General features: G+C 40.4%; 1 protein-coding gene across 1 annotated transcript in view; it reads right to left on the bottom strand.

Annotated features, from left to right (window-relative positions):
- The window catches only part of LOC115222597 (serine/threonine-protein phosphatase PGAM5, mitochondrial), a 33,838-nt gene extending 16,028 nt beyond the window's left edge, over positions 1-17,810 (bottom strand). Inside the window, exons 1-2 of the mRNA XM_036511558.1 lie at positions 17,800-17,810; positions 17,458-17,701 (exon numbers count right to left, since the gene is read on the bottom strand). Coding sequence (XP_036367451.1) covers positions 17,458-17,633 — 176 coding nt within the window. The 5' untranslated portion in view covers positions 17,634-17,701; positions 17,800-17,810. The remainder of the gene's footprint in view (positions 1-17,457; positions 17,702-17,799) is intronic.
- Between the last annotated feature and the right edge of the window lie 382 nt (positions 17,811-18,192).

The following is an 18,192-nucleotide window of genomic DNA, read 5'->3' as shown; positions in this document are numbered from 1 at the left end:
TTGAATGAAGAGAATGGGTTTTTGATGAAAAAGACACTACACTGTAAAATATTTCCGTTTGTTGTGGAAATTATTGACACAGAGGGAATCAACCTACAGTACAGAACAATAAAGTACAGAACAATGAAGTACAGAACAACCTGGAGTATTGAACAATGAAAAGTACAGAGGTATAAGACATTTATACTTTGTGAAAAATGATATTTCAACAGGTCTTCCTGTATGATTATTGTGTGGACAGTTCATTTCTACTGTTTTTACCATTAAAAGTGGAAATGGAAGATGAAAGGAAACAACACTGTTCAAACAGCAAGTAAGATATGTGCAGTTTATGAAGATGGCATTACAGCTGAGAGAATTGCTTGTAAGTGGTCCACTAGGTTTAGGGGTGAAGATTTTGATCTGGAAGACTGAGTGTTCCAGCAGGCCTACAGTTATGGGTGATGACCAAATCGAATCACAGAGATGTTCCACATATCTCATATCTCATAAGGCATTGGATACATGAATTGCTTTGATGTTTAGGTACCTCATAGTTTAACAAAAAAATTTAATAGACAGCATTTCCATTTGAGGTTCTCTGTTCTAACACAAAAAAAAATCCATTTTTGAAGAGAATAATATCAAGTGGTAAAAGATGGATTATTTACAACAATGTGGAGTTAAAAAGTTCCTGAAGGAAACAAAATGAATAAGTTTTAAATCACATCAAAAGCAGGTCAGTATCTGCAGAAGGTGATGCTCTGCGCGCGCGTGTGTGTGTGTGTGTGTGTGTGTGTGTGTGGTGAGAGTGGAAGATCATTGTGTATTACAAGCAGCTTCCACAAAAATCAGAAATTGAATTCAGACAATTATTCTTCTCGGTTAAAGGAAGCAATTGATGAAAAATGTCCAGAACTGACCAATCAGAAGAGTGTCATCATCCTTCAGAACAATGCTAGGCCTCATGTTTCAACGCAGACCCAATAGAAATTTCTATTGCTTGGCTGGACATTCAGCATCTTGGTGCGTATAATTCATCACGGCATTTATGCAGCCTGAGTTAAGATTTATGTATTGTGATAATACTTATAATTAAGTTATAAGTAATGTGTTTATCACTATAGATTCCCACTCTATAACCATCTGTATTTATTATCTCTTCCAAGTCGAAACCATATAAATAAGATAATATCACCCTTATAAAAGTGGTAACTCACTGTTATACAGTGAACAACATAAAAATTTGCAGACAATGAGAGAGAGAAACGGCACTGTGTCTGAAGAAACAACTTATGAGACATTGTATGAACATTCAGAACAGGTCTGTCTAACAATCTGGAGTTGTCTGCATAAATGTTTGAAACCATCTACATAGCAAGAGTGGAGGCATGTGAATCAGCCAACAGCCTTCAACACTATGTAATAAGTTAAAGTATCAAAACAGTTTTTATAGGGAACAAGATGTTTTATTCTAGAACAATTAAGAGTCTCACACAAATCGGTCAATTTATTGACCAGTTGTGTGAAACTATGTTGATTCACTTACAATGCCTGATTGAGTATCTAGCAGTTAGGTTTTGAATCACTGCTACACTAGAATAAGAACAGAATGGAGAAAGTTCTGAGGGTTATTGCTTCTGTTGGCAACAAAAGGTCTCTCACTCTCTCTAACTCCAAGTGAAAGGCAGATTCCATGGTACTGAAACCACAGGGGCCCTAAACACAAAAGGCATGTGAAGCCTTATAGCAGAGATGACAAAGGTCTTCTGGTTCGTCACAGCAAAAATGATATTCTATAAACCACTCAGACATGCCTGAACATGTGAGATCATGTCAATCCTCCCCTCTCCCTGACATATCAAGCATTCCTCCCTACCCCACCCCTGTGCTCACCTGCAAGAATATCACATCCCTACCCACATTATTTCAACCATTCAGCCCCCTTTCTCTGCCTTCAGCCACTGTTCTCTCTCCCCTCTGTGTGGAATAAAATAACTTTCTTTCATCGGGAGGACCATCAATCCAAATAAACAGTAGTTTAGTAGATAAAGCAATTAAGAATATGAGGACAGGGAAAGCCCCCTCACTCTTCAGAGGTCACCACTGAGATGCTTAAAATATCTGACAGAGTGAGATATGGTTAAGTCACCTGGATAGTTAATCAGGTTGTACAGGAGGGAGTCATACCCAATGACTGATGTAGCAATACCATAGTCAAGGTAAAAGTGATGCCTTAGACAGAAATAAATGCAGAGGTATCAAGTTGGTGGACCAGAACATGAAAATTACAGAGTTCAATTAATTAGGAAGAGAGTTGGCCTTCTGCTGTGGTATCAGAGCAAGATAAAGAAAGAAGTTTTTGCGTGTGGCAGATGTGCAGGTACAATAAACTGTATGAATGTACAGAGAAATAATTTCCTTAAATCCCAGGAGAATCCTTAAAAGTAGTGGTACTCCGTCGGTTATGATGATGAAGGTTTCAGTTGATCCAATCAACAGAACAGCTTGCTTGTAAAATTAACATCCAAGTGGCTGAGAACTCCACAGACATGTGTACCCTTAACGTAGTTCTCGGGGGGATTCAGCGTGACACAGAGTGTGACAAGGCTGGCCCTTTGAAATACAGGTACAACAGAAACAGGAAGAAAGAGTGAGAGAAAGTTGTGATAAAAGAATACAGCAAGGTTCACCACCACCCCCTGCTGGAGCCTCGTGGAGCTTTAGGTGTTTTTGCTCAATAAACATTCACAATGCCTGGTCTGGGAATCAAAACCACGATCCTATGACCATGAGTCTGCTGCCCTAATCACTGGGCCATTGCACCTCCACATTAGAAGTAGTAGTTAGCTGCCATTACGTAGGTGACCAAGTCAGCAGTGGAGGAGGAAGTTCTGAAAGCATAGTTGTTAGAATAAGAACAGGCTGGGCAAAGTTCAGAGAGCTGCTACATTTGTTGGTAACAAAGAGCCTCTACCTCAGATTGAAGGGCAGATTGTATGATGCCTGGTTATGTACAGTAATGCTACATGGCAGTGAGACATAGGCTGTAACTACTGAAGATATGCGAAAAAAAATAAAGCCAATATGCTCTACTGGACGGGTAATACCAGTGTGCATGTGATGCAGAGTGTAAATGATTTAAAGGGAAAATTGGGTATAAGAGGCCTCAGATGGTGTGTGCAAGAGAGAAGACTGGTCATGAGATGTGTATGGATGAGGACAGCTGCATAAAGAAGTGCCAATCTCTAATTGTTGAGGGAACCTGTGAAAGGGGTAGCCCCAAGAAGACATGGGACAAAGCGACGAGAAATAATCTTCACATGTTAAGCCTCACTGAAGAGACAAGGGACCAAGACTTTTGGCGGTTTGCTGTGCTTAAGGATACATGTGAAGCTAAGAAAAATCATGGCCATCCACACATATAAGCATATCCTTTATGGTCACATACAAATTTATCCTCAATTAAACTCTCTCACAACCCATCTTCCCCACAGCCGTGCTATCCACTATTCTCCCCCATGTGCTCTCCGCACACATTCCATGCCCACATAAAAAGTATCCTACCATATCCACTCCCAGCCACATTTAATTCCTCTCACCATCACTTGCTATCTCTACAGCCACTCCAATCCCTCTTAACATTGCTAGCTCTCTCTGCTGTCTCTAAACATCTTCCATCACACTCCTATAGAACTACACCCACTGTCCTCTGTAGGCAGGCCCTCTCTCTCTCTCTCACTTCAATTGTCTCTCTATCTCTCTCCCACCTTCTTATCCTTCCTTGTCCCACTGAGGTAGCCAAGTATCTCCTCAATGGCAAGAGGGCTACCTCTGTCCTTCTATTATATTCTAATCTCTTGGTTCCACTCCCTCTCTTAGCTGAGAGATCCTTGTCTTGCAAACACATGGGCACTGATGCCATGTAAAAAAACACCTGTATTGTTAGCACACAGAAAACAAACACATCTACGCTGGTGTCACATAAAAAGCACCTTGAGCTGCTGTCACAAAAGAAAGTGTCCTGTCCTGGCACCATGTAGCACCTTGTCTTGGTGCTACATAAAAAGCACCCTTGCTAGTGCCATGTAAAAAACATTTTGTCATAGTGCTACATAAAAAGCACCTTGTGCTGGTTCTATGTACAAAGCACCCTGTCCTGGGCCCACATAAAATGCACCCTTTGCTGCTGTCACATAAGATGCACCCATGCTAGTGCCATGTAAAAAGCACCTTGTGCTGATGCCAAGCATCTTGTGCTGGTGTCACGCAAAAAACAGTGCTGATGTCACATAAAAAGCAACCAGTTCTGGTGCTACATAAAAAACATCTTGTGCTGATGTCACGTAAAAAGCATTCCATCCATTCAAGTTCCACATAAAGAGCACCCTGTCCTGGGGCCACACAAAAAGCACTGTTATCGTGTCACATAAAAACTCCATGCTGGTGTCACATAAAAAGTATCCTGTCCTGGTTCCACATGAAAAAATACCCTGTCCTAGGACCACATAAAAAGCACTCTGAGCTGGTTTAACATAAAAAGCACCTTACCCTGGTGTCATATGAAAAGCACCCATGTTAGTGCCATGAAAAAAAGCACCATCCTGATGCCATGTAAAAAGCATCCTGTGTCAGTACCACATGAGAAGCACCCTGTGCTGGTGCAACATAGAAAGCACCCTGTCCTGCTGTCACATAAAAAGTACCTTATCCTGGTCCCAAATAAAAATCCCCCTGATCTGGTTTCAGATAAAAGGCACCATATTCTGGTATCATGTAAAAAGCACTCTGTGCAGGTATCAAATGAGAAACACCATGCTGATGCCACATAAAAAGCACACCATCTGATAAAAAGCATAGTCCTAGTGTCACATAAAAAGTACCTTGTGATGGTCCCACATAGAAAGCATTCTCTTATCATGCTACATGAAAAGCACCCTCCCTTGGTGTCACATAAAAAGCACCCTGTGCTGGATGTCATGTAAAAATACACGTTGTGCTGGTGTCAGATAAATAGTACCCTGTCTTGCTGTCACATAACAAGCGCTCTGAGCTGGTGCCACGTAAAAAATATCCTGCCCTGGTTCAACACAAAAAACATACTATTCTGGTTTTACATAAAAAGCACCCTGTACTGGTGTCACAATGCAATCGTTACATCAATTTAAAATGAAGAGCAATCTTCAGCTGCGCAAAGACATAGAATTCTATGTCTTTGTGCAACTGAAGATTGCTCTACATTTTAAATTGATGTAATGAAATGATTGCATTGTTCAATTAAATGGAGTTGCATGAAACGATCGTACTGCATTACTTCTGGATATCCTTGTTGCTTATTTTGATTTTAATCACCTTATTTTGAAATTGTTGGGATAATACCGTACTAAATTCTGGTGCCTCAATTTATGTACCATATTCATCTGAATCTAAATTTTTGCCGAACTCATCTACCATACCTAACAGATATATATATAGATAAATAGATAGACAGATAAATATAGATATATTATATATCTTTAATCAAGCAAATCAACCTCAAGATTTATTCTTTGTAAGTTTAGCACTTATTCTATCGGTCTTTTGCTGAACTGATGTAAACACACCAGCATCAGTTGCCAAGTGATGTGGGGGAACAAGCACAGACACACATACATACATACATATATATATATATATATATACACTGGGCTTCAAATTTCAGTGTAGCAGGGAACCTAACAGACAATCCTCCCACCTGATGATTCCAAATCCTAAACACATTGCAACCCAAAATTGACACCAGCCTGCTCCTCCAAAGCCCTATCCTCACACCAATAACCCCCTCCCGCCTAATTGGACTAAACAAACAAGAACATCCGCAATGGTATCTGATTCCACCCCCCACCCCCGATGTTCAAACTTGAGTATCTAAACTCTTCTTCCGCCTACTCAAAAGACACCTCCCTAAATCCAACTCCCTTTGAAAAATACGTAAATCCCAACCTATAAAATTGTCTAACTTCACTACCACCAACAATGCCAGAGTAATCCGACATCATCATCATCGTTTAACGTCCATTTTCCGCGCTAGCACAGGTTGGACAGTTCAACCGGGGTCTGGGAAGCCAGGAGGCTGCACCAGGCTCCAGTCTGATCTGGCAGTGTTTCTACAGCTGGATGCCCTTCCTAACGCCAACCACTCCACAAGTGTAGTGGGTGCTTTTTACGTGCCAGGGGAGTCTGGCATCGGCCATGATTGGTTGGTGCTTTTAACGTGCCACCGGCACGGAAGCCAACCAAGGCAGGGCTGGCATCGGCCACGTTCGGATGGTGCTTTTTATGTGCCACCGGCACAGAAGCCAGTCGAGGCGGCGCTGGCAACGGCCACGTTCGGATGGTGCTTTTTATGTGCCACTGGCACAGGTATCACAACTATTTCCATTGATATTTGTTTCGATGTTCATGTACATGCACTTGACTCAACAGGTCTCCTCAAGCACAGCGAGATGTTCTGGGATCCAAGGTACTTTGAATGGGCAGGGGCTATGCGGAAGAAACTCAGAAACTCACAACCAGCTAAACTCCACCCTAATAACAAAACTCAACCTAACCCCCAGCTCCATACATATAAACCCAGAACAACAATCAATCCCCTTACCAACATTAACCCTTAAACCTCCTACTATGATTCCACTAGTAACACCTGATCCCTAAACTTACCTCAAGACTCAACTATACCTCATGAAAAAATAAAGAATAATACAGACCGTACCATCAGACATGGAAACTATCATAATACACAACCCTTCAATGCCTCCCTCAACCACCTAATAAATACCAATTTTAACGCCACCATTAATAATGAACCTAACACTGGTCCTTCACTAAATAACAATTACCTCACAAATTCAGCCAGAACACCACCTATGAACCTATGCAGCTTCAAGCGCCCAACCTCCTGCCCTTTAGATAATTGCTGTCTTACTAAAAACAACATTTACAAGTGTACAGTATCAGCTGCCAACCATAACTACATATATATCAGTTCATGCAGCACCACCTTCAAAGCAAGAGTGGGCAACCACTACTCCAGCTTCAAGTCCCAAACAAAATCCAACAGTACTTCTTTATCTCAGCTTATCGATAAACTCAAGAGCAAATCAATTTCTTATACTCTTAAGCAGTCCATAGTCACCCATACTAAACCATACTCTGGCTATAATAAAAAGTGTGATCTCTGCAATATTATGCAATCCACGGATTGATTTAATGAACATGACAGAGTAATTGATACATGCAAACATCAATAACGTAATCTATTCTCAAAATACAAATAACAACTCCTCCGCTGCATCATTTCCTAACCTGCCCCCACTGTTATCATAGACATTCCCTTTCATTTACCCTCACAACCACTAAATATTAAATCACCAATATATTCCCATTATATTCACAATAACCCCTTATTTCTTGTTTATATCTATCTTTATCTTTCCTTATTATTCATACCATTTAATTTCTCTTTTCTGCCTGCCCCTACACCATTTCCTATCCTACTTTTGTATACTTACAAGTACATACGCCTCTACTACTTGCCCTACATACACCTCTACTATTTCATACAGCACACTCACACACATTATACACACCTTAATTCCTATATAGTAGTATTCTTCCACATTTTTTAGACTACTACACCATCACTTCAAGCAGTTTTCTCCTTCTAGACCACAAATGGTTCCCCCAACCTCTTCCCTCCACATTATCTTTTCTAATACCTATTTCTTTACAACCCACAAGGGGCTAAACAAGGATAGACAAACGGATTAAGTCGATTACATCGACCCCAGTGCATAACTGGTACTTAATTTATCGACCCCGAAAGGATGAAAGGCAAAGTCGACCTCGGCGGGCAGATGAAATACCGCCAGGCGTGCTAATGTTTCTGCCTGATACCAATCCCCTAGCATATCTCTAAATGACCCTATTGAAACCACTTGTAGAATGACCTTGCTTAAATTCTTTACAACTCTTCCACTCCCTTATTTTTTTATCCTTTTTGTCTTTTCTATATTCCTTTCTCTCTTACACTCCTAATTTTCTCTTCACAATACATTATTCATTCTAACCATATTCTCTACACATTCTAGAAGGAATCATTTGTGTGTTGACATGTATCTCCTTGCAACAGGGTAAACTTCATACCCTTGGCCTGAAGAGTATCCTGCAGTATATACCTCACTTGAATATTTACCACTTCCAGGGTTCCACTCACTATAAAACAAATGTAGCTCAGATCTTATCTGCTCCATTCCTTAACTCTTGTATTTTATTTGCAAACCTGGCAACCCTGCCTGCCTACCATGAAATATAAAACATTTTTTTTTTCTATTTACCATACTTCCATACTCTTTTACTTGTTTCAGTCATTTGACTGTGGCCATGCTGGGGCACCACCTTTAGTCGAGAAAATCGACCCAAGGACTTATTCTTTGTAAGCCTAGTACTTATTCTATCGGTCTCTTTTGCCGAACCGCTAAGTGACAGGGACGTAAACACACCGGCATCAGTTGTCAAGCAATGTTGGGAAGACAAACACAGATACACAAACATACACACACACACACACATATATATATATATATATATATATATATATATATATATATATATATATATATATATATATATATATATTATATATATATATATATATATATATATATATATATATATATATATATATATACAATGGACTTCTTTCAGTTTCTGTCTACCAAATCCACTCACAAGGCTTTGGTCAGCCTGAGGCTATAGTAGAAGACACTTGCCTAAGGTACCACGCAGTGGGACTGAACCCTGAACCATGTGGTTGGTAAGCAAGCTACTTACCACACGGCCACTTCAGCGCCTACGGAAAGTTGCTTTTTATATTTTCTACTAGATTACCATGACCTGTTTGGTCACCTGGAAAGTCTGAGTTTCCCAGCAAAGGAATTTTGTTCCATGAGTTTTTTTCCTTTTCCAAGTTATTTCACATGCTTTCAACAAATGTGACATTGAAATCATGCGTAAACGGCTCCTTTCCGCAGAAAAGGAAAGATTTGGCTACTATTTCTTGCACACCCTGCTACCACATAACAGATATTTCAGGTCCGTTATCGCAAATAGCTGTTACATGGTAGCAGGGCGTGCTAGAAATAGCAGCCAAATCTTTGGACCTGAGATACATTGAATGCACTTGAAAAATTTTTTGTAATGGTATTCCCTTGGGACAATCTTTCGCTTTGACTCTCAGAACAGTCATCCAGATCAGCTGGTTTTGTTCATTAATTTCTGTAAAAAAATTTCTATTTATTTACCTGTTTTAAAGTGAAAAATGTATGAACGTGTATATGAAATGGATGTGTGTGTGAGAGAGAGGCAGAGAGAGAGCCACTTACACATACATGAGAACACATACGTTCGTTCACTCACTCACTCTCTCTCTCACACACACACACTCAAATGCATATGTACATACAAAAAAGATGTACACACATGTATTGATGTATCTACGTATACATGACAACACACCCCTTCACTCACTCTCCATCTCTCTCTTTTACATACACACACACACACACACACATCCATTTCATATATGTGTACATACATCTTTCACTTTATAACAAAAGTAAATAAATAAAAATTATTTACAGAAATTAATGAACTCCAGATGACAGTTCTGAGAAAAAAACATAAAAATATTGTTTGTTTAAAGAAAGCTTAAATATAAATAATCATTGTACAAGCAACTTACATTTTTGAAATCACGTTCACTTAAAAATATTTCTAAATGATTAAAATATTGTGTATGTCGATGTTTTTCTTTCTTAGAGAGTGCAAAGATTGTGTGTGTATGTAACAGATAGCAGACGTGTGTTTGTGTTGATTGACCCACCATGACATTCATTATATGCATGTCTATTCTGTATGTGTGTTGATGTCATGGAAGCCATGTTTTTTTTTGTCAAGAAATAACAAACAAAAATTGTGTTTAATTGTTTTCATTAATAAATAGAGGTCCAAATATCACAAAAGTTTGTACTGCACTGCCAAAGGTAAGTATAAAAATAAATATGCAAAAAATAATTAAGATAAAATATACTATTTCTGAGATATTTCAGGTGCACACAAACATCTCTAGAGTTTTAGTATTATTAAGATGCTTTGCTTGAAGTTAACCTTCTTCCTACACCTCAGTCTTTGGATCTTACATTTGTATATAAATATATACAATGATACCTTGACTTACGAGTTTAATTCTTTCTGTGATGGAGCTTGTAACTCAAATTACTCATATGTCAATCAGTTTTCCCCATTGAAATAAACTGAAATGCCATTAATCCGTTCTGGGTCCCCCCCAAAAAAACACCGCAATTTTTTTGTCACATGTTTTTAAATAAGAAAATCATACTTATAAATAATGAATATTGTACAAAAAACAATAAAATAGAATGTACTGCAATAAACTGGTTTTATTAAGTATAATGTGCAGCATTTACCTTGGAGATCAGACAACTTGAGGATGCTGGTGGAAGCGGAGGAGAAAGGCTGAACTGAATGAATGAATGTTATTCGCTGATTTTTGCCCTTTTCACCACTCTTTCCTCACTTTCATCTGCAGGAGTTTTTAATAAAAACCTGTCCAATGAGGTTTGTTTCATCCTCCCTATCAGAATGTTTCTGAAATGAGTGAGGCAAGTGTCATTAAATAGCACAGTCACATGCCCAGTTGCAACATTTTCTGGGTGTTTCTTTTGAATAAAGTCTGAAAGTTTCTCACACATTCCCTTTATCACACTTGAAGAAATAACCTCCTCCGCGTCACCTATTATTCCTTGCAAAACCTCCATGTGCTGCTGCGTCTGTAGCTCCTTGGAGTGCCCCTGGATGAACTTGTTGATGTCACCTTCATCCATGTCCAGACCCATGGACTTGCCAAGAGATACAATCTCCTCCACCACTGCTGCTTCAGGTTCAAGTCTTTTAAAGACTGTTTCAGGCACAACCTCAGGCCACAGATTCTTCCACGCAGAGGTCAAGGTCCTCTTTGTAACACTCTGCCAGGCTATATTGATAATTCTGAGGCATATCATGATGTTATAGTGGTCCTTCCAGAACTCTTGAAGGGTGAAGTTTGTGCTCCCTATCACCTCAAAGCAGCATGAAACAGGTACTTGGTCAAGAGCTTCTTGGAATTAGAAATCTCTTGCTGGTCCATGAGTAGGATAGGGGTGGTGTTGGGTGGAAGGTAGGGAACCTTTATAAACTTGAACCCTTTGAGGATGTCATCAATGGGTAGGTGCATTGTCCAGGACAAGAAGGGCTTTCAGAGGTAAGTTATTTTCCTGGAGATATTTCTTAATGTCAGGACCAAAGACCAAATTCACTCACTCCACTAAGAACTGCCTGGTGACCCATGCCCTCAGGATTGCCCTCCGCATAACCTGCAGCTTTTCTTTCAGAATTTTATGTGACTTAAAGGCTCTGGAGTTTTCCAAATGATAAATGAGCAGTGGCTTAATCTTGCAGCCATCGCTCACATTGGCACACAATGCAAGGGTTAGCCTATCCTTCGTGGGTTTGTGACCTGGCATTCTCTTCTGCTCTGTTGTTATATAAGTCCTTCTTGGCATCTTCTTCCAAAACAGTCCTATCTCATCACAGTTGAAGACTTACTGGGAGATGCGACCTTAGGCCACTATAATTCTGGCAAAAGTTTTGAAGTGATTCTCAGCTACCATGCTTGCTGCCTCACCATGCCTGACAAAGGAGTGAATGCCAGTCCTCTTTTTTAAATTCTTGAACCATTCCCCACTGGCTTTAAACAGTTCACCCGATGCCTCGTCCATACAAGTGCCTAGAGTCTGCTGCAGTAAACCAGCATAAATAGCTCATGCCTTCTCGAAGATTATAGCCTCCATCATGGCATCTCCTGTGAGCTGTTTCTCTGTCAACCAAACCATCAGTGACTTCTCCATATTTTCATGGATAGATGTCTACTGTTTAGAAATTGTTTTAACACCCTTGACTGGCGTTACAGCCTTTATCGATTCCTCCTGCTTCAGTATGGTGCAAATCATAGAAGTGCTACACTCATACTGCTTCGTTGTGTCAACTACACACCTTGATCATGTTTTTTGATAATTTCTTTCTTTAATTCAAAGCTCGTCATCCACTTCTTCGTACCCACTGTCCTTCGCACTCACTCTCTACGGACCCATGGTTTCTAAAACAAAGTTTTGCAAAATAACTGCAAGCACAACACTGATGCTTCTGTGGCCTGCAATGACTAATAGATGCATTTTAGCACCTGTCTAGCTAACGATCTTTGCACTTGCTAACATGCATCTCTATCGAGCTATAAGGCACAGGATGCTGGGCAGATGTCATGGTGTTCACTGTGGTGTGCGCTATGCCAACAAATGGTGGAGTATCTGAAGCTGGTTTGTAACCCAAATTTTAGTTTGCAACTCAAAGCAAAAAAATTGGCCAAGAGACAACACGTATCTCAAAAAACTCGTTAGTTGGGACACTCGTAAGTCAAGGTACCAATGTGTATTTATATATATATATATCATCATCATCATCATCGTTTAACATCCGCTTTCCATGCTAGCATGAGTTGGACGGGTCAACTGGGGTCTGGGAAGCCAGAAGGCTGCACCAGGCCCAGTCTGATCTGGCAGTGTTTCTACAGCTGGATGCCCTTCCTAACGCCAACCACTCCGAGAGTGTAGTGGGTGATTTTATGTGCCACCAACACAGGTGCCAGACAAGGCTGGCGAACGGCCACGCTCGGATGGTGTTTTTTATGTGCCACCGACACAGGTGCCAGACGAGGCTGGCGGACGGCCACGCTCGGATGGTGTTTTTTATGTGCCACCGACACTGGTGCCAGACGAAGCTGGCGAACAGCCACGCTTGGATGGTGTTTTTTATGTGCCACCGACACAGGTGCTAGACGAGGCTGGCAAATGGCCACGATCGGATGGTGTTTGTTACGTGCCCACAGCACGGAGGCCAGTCGATGCGGTACTGGCTACGGCCACGTTCGGATGGTTTTCTTATGTGCCACCGGCACTAGTACCACAAGGATACAAATTCCATTGATGTTCATCTATTTTGATTTGGTTTGATTTTCACTTGCTTCAACAGGTCTTCACAAGTGTCCCAAGAAGGAAGGTATGCACAGGTGGACTGACTACGTCCCAGGTAGGGGCCACGGGTTATGGCCTCACTAGTCTTGCCGGGTCTTCTCACGCACAGCATACTTCCATAGGTCTCGGTCTCTAGTCATTTCCTTGGTGAGACTTAAAGTTTGAAGGTCGTGCTTCACCACCTCGTCCCAGGTTTTCCTGGGTCTACCTCTTCCACAGGTTCCCTCAACTGCTAGGGTGTAGCACTTTTGCACACAACTATCTTCAGCCATTCTCGTCACATGACCATACCAGCGCAGCCATCTCTCTTGCACACCACAACTGATGCTTCTTAGGTTCAACTTTTCTCTCAAGATACTTACACTCTGTCGATTATGAACACTGACATTACACATCCATCGGAGCATACTGGCTTCATTTCTTGCGAGCTTACGCATATCCTCAGCAGTCATGGCCCATGTTTCACTACCTTGTAGCATGGCTGTACGTACACATGCATCATACAGTCTGCCTTTTACTCTGAGCGAGAGGCCTTTTGTCACCAGCAGGGGTAAGAGCTCTCTAAACTTTGCCCAGGCTATTCTTACTCTAGCAGTTACACTTTCAGCACACCCACCCCAGCTACTGACTTGGTCACCTAGGTAGCAGAAGCTATCAACTACTTCTAGTTTGTCTCCCTGGAACGTGGTAGAAGTTGGTCTCTGCACATTTCCAGTGTTTATTGCTCCTGAGCATCTGCCACAGACAAAAACTATTTTCCTAGTTAGCCTTCCTTTGACATTGCTGCACCTCTTATGTGTCCATAGCTTACACTTGGTGCACCTTATAGAGTTTCTACCTACACCTTTTTTACAGATCGAGCAGAGCCATCTACCTGAAGTCATTTGTGATTGGTCCACCTTCCTACTTATTAGGACTTTGGTTTTGGCTAGGTTGATTCTAAGGCCCTTCGATTCTAATCCTTCTTTCCACACCTGAAACTTCTCCTCCAGTTCTGATAGTGACTCAGCAATTAGAGCAAGGTCATCAGCATAGAGGAGCTCTCAGGGGCATCCTGTCTTGAATTCCTCCGTTATTGCCTGGAGGACTATGATAAATAGGAGAGGACTGAGGACTGAACTTTGGTGGACCCCAACCTCTACCCGGAATTCTTCACTGTACTCGTTGCCAACCCTCACCTTACTAGCAGCGTCTCTGTACATGGCTTGCACAGCTCTCACTAACCATTCATCTATCCCTAGTTTCCTCATTGACCACCAGATAAGGGATCGGGGGACCCTGTCAAAGGCTTTCTCCATGTCAGCGTGGAAGGTGTTTATAAGCCATTTAAGAATCACACAAAACCGTTAGATTCACTTCAACATTTAAATTTAATTTGTCAAAATATTTTCATCGCTTTGAGACCGCGAACTGTTCACTGACAAAACTTTGTGCTGCAGCACAAAAATATTTTGACAAATTAAATTTAAATGTTGAAGTGAATCTAACGGTTATTGTGTGTTTCTTAAATGGCTTATAAACACCTTCCACGCTGCAATTGTTTTTGTTCCAGCACACGATCTCAGATCAAGTCACTCACTATGCAAGTACATCTCCGTAATATATATATATATATATTTCTTTACTACCCACAAGGGGCTAATCATAGAGGGGACAAACAAGGACAGACAAACGGATTAAGTCGATTACATCGACCCCAGTGCGTAACTGGTACTAAATTTATAGACCCTGAAAGGATGAAAAGTAAAGTTGACCTCGGCGGAATTTGAACCCAGAACGTAACGGCAGACGAAATACTGCTACGCATTTCTGCCAGCTCGCCGCCTGGTGAAATGTAGCTGTATGTTTAAGAAGTTTACTTCTCAACAACATGGTTCCAAGTTCAGTCCCATTGTCTAGCAAGTGTCTTCTATTATAGCCTTGGGCCAATTAAAACAGTGAGGGGATTTGGTGGACAGAGACTGAAAGAAGCCCTTCGGATATGTATATGTAATTGCATTAAGTACTTCAGTTGAAGCACCATGTCAATGCAGTATTATCCACACAGCTAGGTGAATAAAATCAAGATAAGCAACAGAATAGTAATGCTGTACTACCGTTTCAGGCGGCTCCATTTAATTGAACAATGCAATCATTACATCAATTTAAATGCAATGCTATCTTTAGCTGCACAAATAAATAAATGGAATTTTAACAAGTAGGACACATCATTAATATATATATATATAAAATAGTATGTAAAAGCACAAGTATGACTGTATGGTGTGGATGCGGGGGTGGCGAAATTCTGCTTTAAGTACACCATATAACCTCTCATAACATTTTAATTATTTGGAATTTTCAGAAGTTTTTGTGAATTTGTTCTACAGTCAAAAAGGTACTACTTAAGAAGAGTGGTCCCGGTGCGCGCACTCACGTACTTGCGCATCCGCACTAGCTAGTCGTGACTAGTCGATCCTACAACGACTACGTAGCAAAGTAAATAATTTTTTAAAACAAAGTAAATAAAATACATAAAACACAAAGTAAATATTTTTTTTTAAAGGAAGTAAATAAAGCAGAAACACAAAGTAAGGATCGACTAGTCACGACTAGCTAGCGCGGGTGCGCGAGTACACGAGTGCGCGCACCGGGACCACGCTTCTTAGGTAGTACCCACAGAAATTTATACAATTGGGAAGAAAAGTTTTTTGTTTTTAATTTTTTTTCATCACAGTTTAAAATACGGGTAATTCCTAAGTTTTAGCTTTCAGTCCCAGCAAAATGTGTTTATGGGAAGAAAGATATTGAAAAACATCAATACGTTAATGTCAAACAAACGAGGACAGTATAAGGTGGTCGTTAAGACGTGCTAAAAATAATAGCTGAATACTCCTTAAATCACACTTTTTTTCTTTTTTTTGCATAGTTGTATGAATTCCCGTATGTAGAACATAAATTCGCAAAAGTTTTCTGAAAACTTACATGACATACTTAAAGTCAGGCAAAAGCTATGCCGGATTATGAGTTTATTTTGGGTTGGATTTTGTATCTAACGAACGACCTTTACTCAGAGTTTGGGATGCGCCTGTTACGGGCATGATTCAGGGAGCTTGTGGCTGGTCATTGGTCGATTTTCTGAGTTGGGATCCCGCGTATTGTGACCCCGTCTTTGAGGAACCCGACTAGGGTGACAGCATGTGTTGGTAAGTCACATGTCACCTGGATGGGCAAATATTTCAGAGATGGGGATTAGACCGGGACATTGCTCGGAAAGAAAATATCGACAAACAAGTAAAAGAATAAATGGTAACAGGGCATACTCCAATATCATTCAATATATATATATTTATATGTATGTGTGTGTGATTATATATATGATTGTGTGTATGTGGGTCAGTGATACATATATATATATATATGTGTGTGTGTGTGTGTGTATGTATAGCTCAAATTTACAGAAAACAAGACAGGCACATGCGTGACTATGTGGTAAGAAGCTTGCTTCCCAACCACATGGTTCTGGGTTCAGTCCCACTGCGTGGTACCTTGAGCATGTGTCTTCTGTAACTTGAAGCCGACCAAAGCCTAGTGAGTGGATTTGGTAGACGGAAACTGAAAGAAGCCTGTCGTATATGTTTATGAGTATGTGTCTTTGTCTGTGTTTGCTACCACATCACTGCCCGACAACCGTGCCGAACCTTTAAGTTCGGCAAAAGAAAACCAATAGAATAACTACTACGTTTACAAACAATAAGTTTCTTCGATTAAGGCGGTGCCCCAGCATGGACGCAGTCAAATGACTGAAACAAGTAAATAAAAGAATATATATGCGTATGTGTCTGTGTTTGTCACAAAGAACGAGTGCTGGTTTGTTTGTGTCCCCGTAAAGTAGCGGTTCGGCAAAAATAAACCGATAGGCTCTAAAGTAGAGGAGTCGATGCATTCGACCGAAGAAAGATACACACGTACTCTATATCTGTTATGAACTCGTTTTTTCTGAGTTACGAGGACGAGACATGTGAATTTTCAGAAACTCCTCTCACGCAAAAAATGTTCACATCAAATTCCAACATAATCGGAACCTACATCTGAAGTGTAATTACATAAAAATTTCAGTTAAAATATCCGTTTTCCGAAAGTTACAAAGAAACAAAGTGATGGTGGGGCACACTTGTGTAGGTATGCTTACATTTACATATATTATACATATATTTATTACATAAATGCTCAGTGCGTGTGTGTGTGTGTGCTCGTGTACTGGGTACAAGTACCCGTGTACTGTGGGTCATTGTTAAAAGAAACATTTTTTTACCTGTCCCAATTATAGTCCCATTTCACACTTGGAATGTGTGTCGACCAGGCAGCGTAGACGTTTTTAAAATTGCTCCACATATCTTCTGGATTCGGGTTGGTACCGAATATAATTGCAGTCGTGGCTGCAGTTGACACTGCACCAAATACACGGACGGCATGTTTCCAATGAGGCATCGTTAATAATATCTAAACTTGTCGGGTATTTCGATCAAGGACCTTTTTTCTCGTTTAAAAGCTTGCTGCTACTCGAGTGTGTCTCTGCGGTATCTGCTTTCCTATAATCTTTTGTTGTATGACTGCCTTTACTTTTTTTTTTCCTTTCTTTTGTCTTTTAGTTAACCTTAGTTTGTTAATGAAGCAGGGTCTGTTGTTCTTCAGCTGATCGAAGAATCTTACGGTAACAAGAGAAGTAATTTCATGTGATGAATGTTTATAAGCTACAATGTATTTACGGGTGTTGAATTGGTTCCGCTGCGTGGACGTTAAAAGTGAAATAAGCGTTTAAAGAAGTCTTGATAACCGAACTCTTGGTGCGAACGGGGCGATAACTTGTGCAGAGAGGAATAGCGATGATCCACCTTCCTAATCTTTATAACCTTTTAATCAAGTGGTTAATCCTAATTTTAAAATAGATTTTCTGGTATTCAAATATAAAAGTTGTTTTAGTCAATAAAATGAACAGTGCAATGTTGTTTGCACATCTTTTTTGTGTTATTTTAAACATTAATAAAAA

Source organism: Octopus sinensis, linkage group LG20, assembly GCF_006345805.1.
Source record: "Octopus sinensis linkage group LG20, ASM634580v1, whole genome shotgun sequence".
NCBI lineage: Eukaryota > Metazoa > Mollusca > Cephalopoda > Octopoda > Octopodidae > Octopus > Octopus sinensis.
The sequence above is the reverse complement of the archived record's forward strand: the minus strand, read 5'-3'. Positions and strand labels throughout refer to the sequence as shown.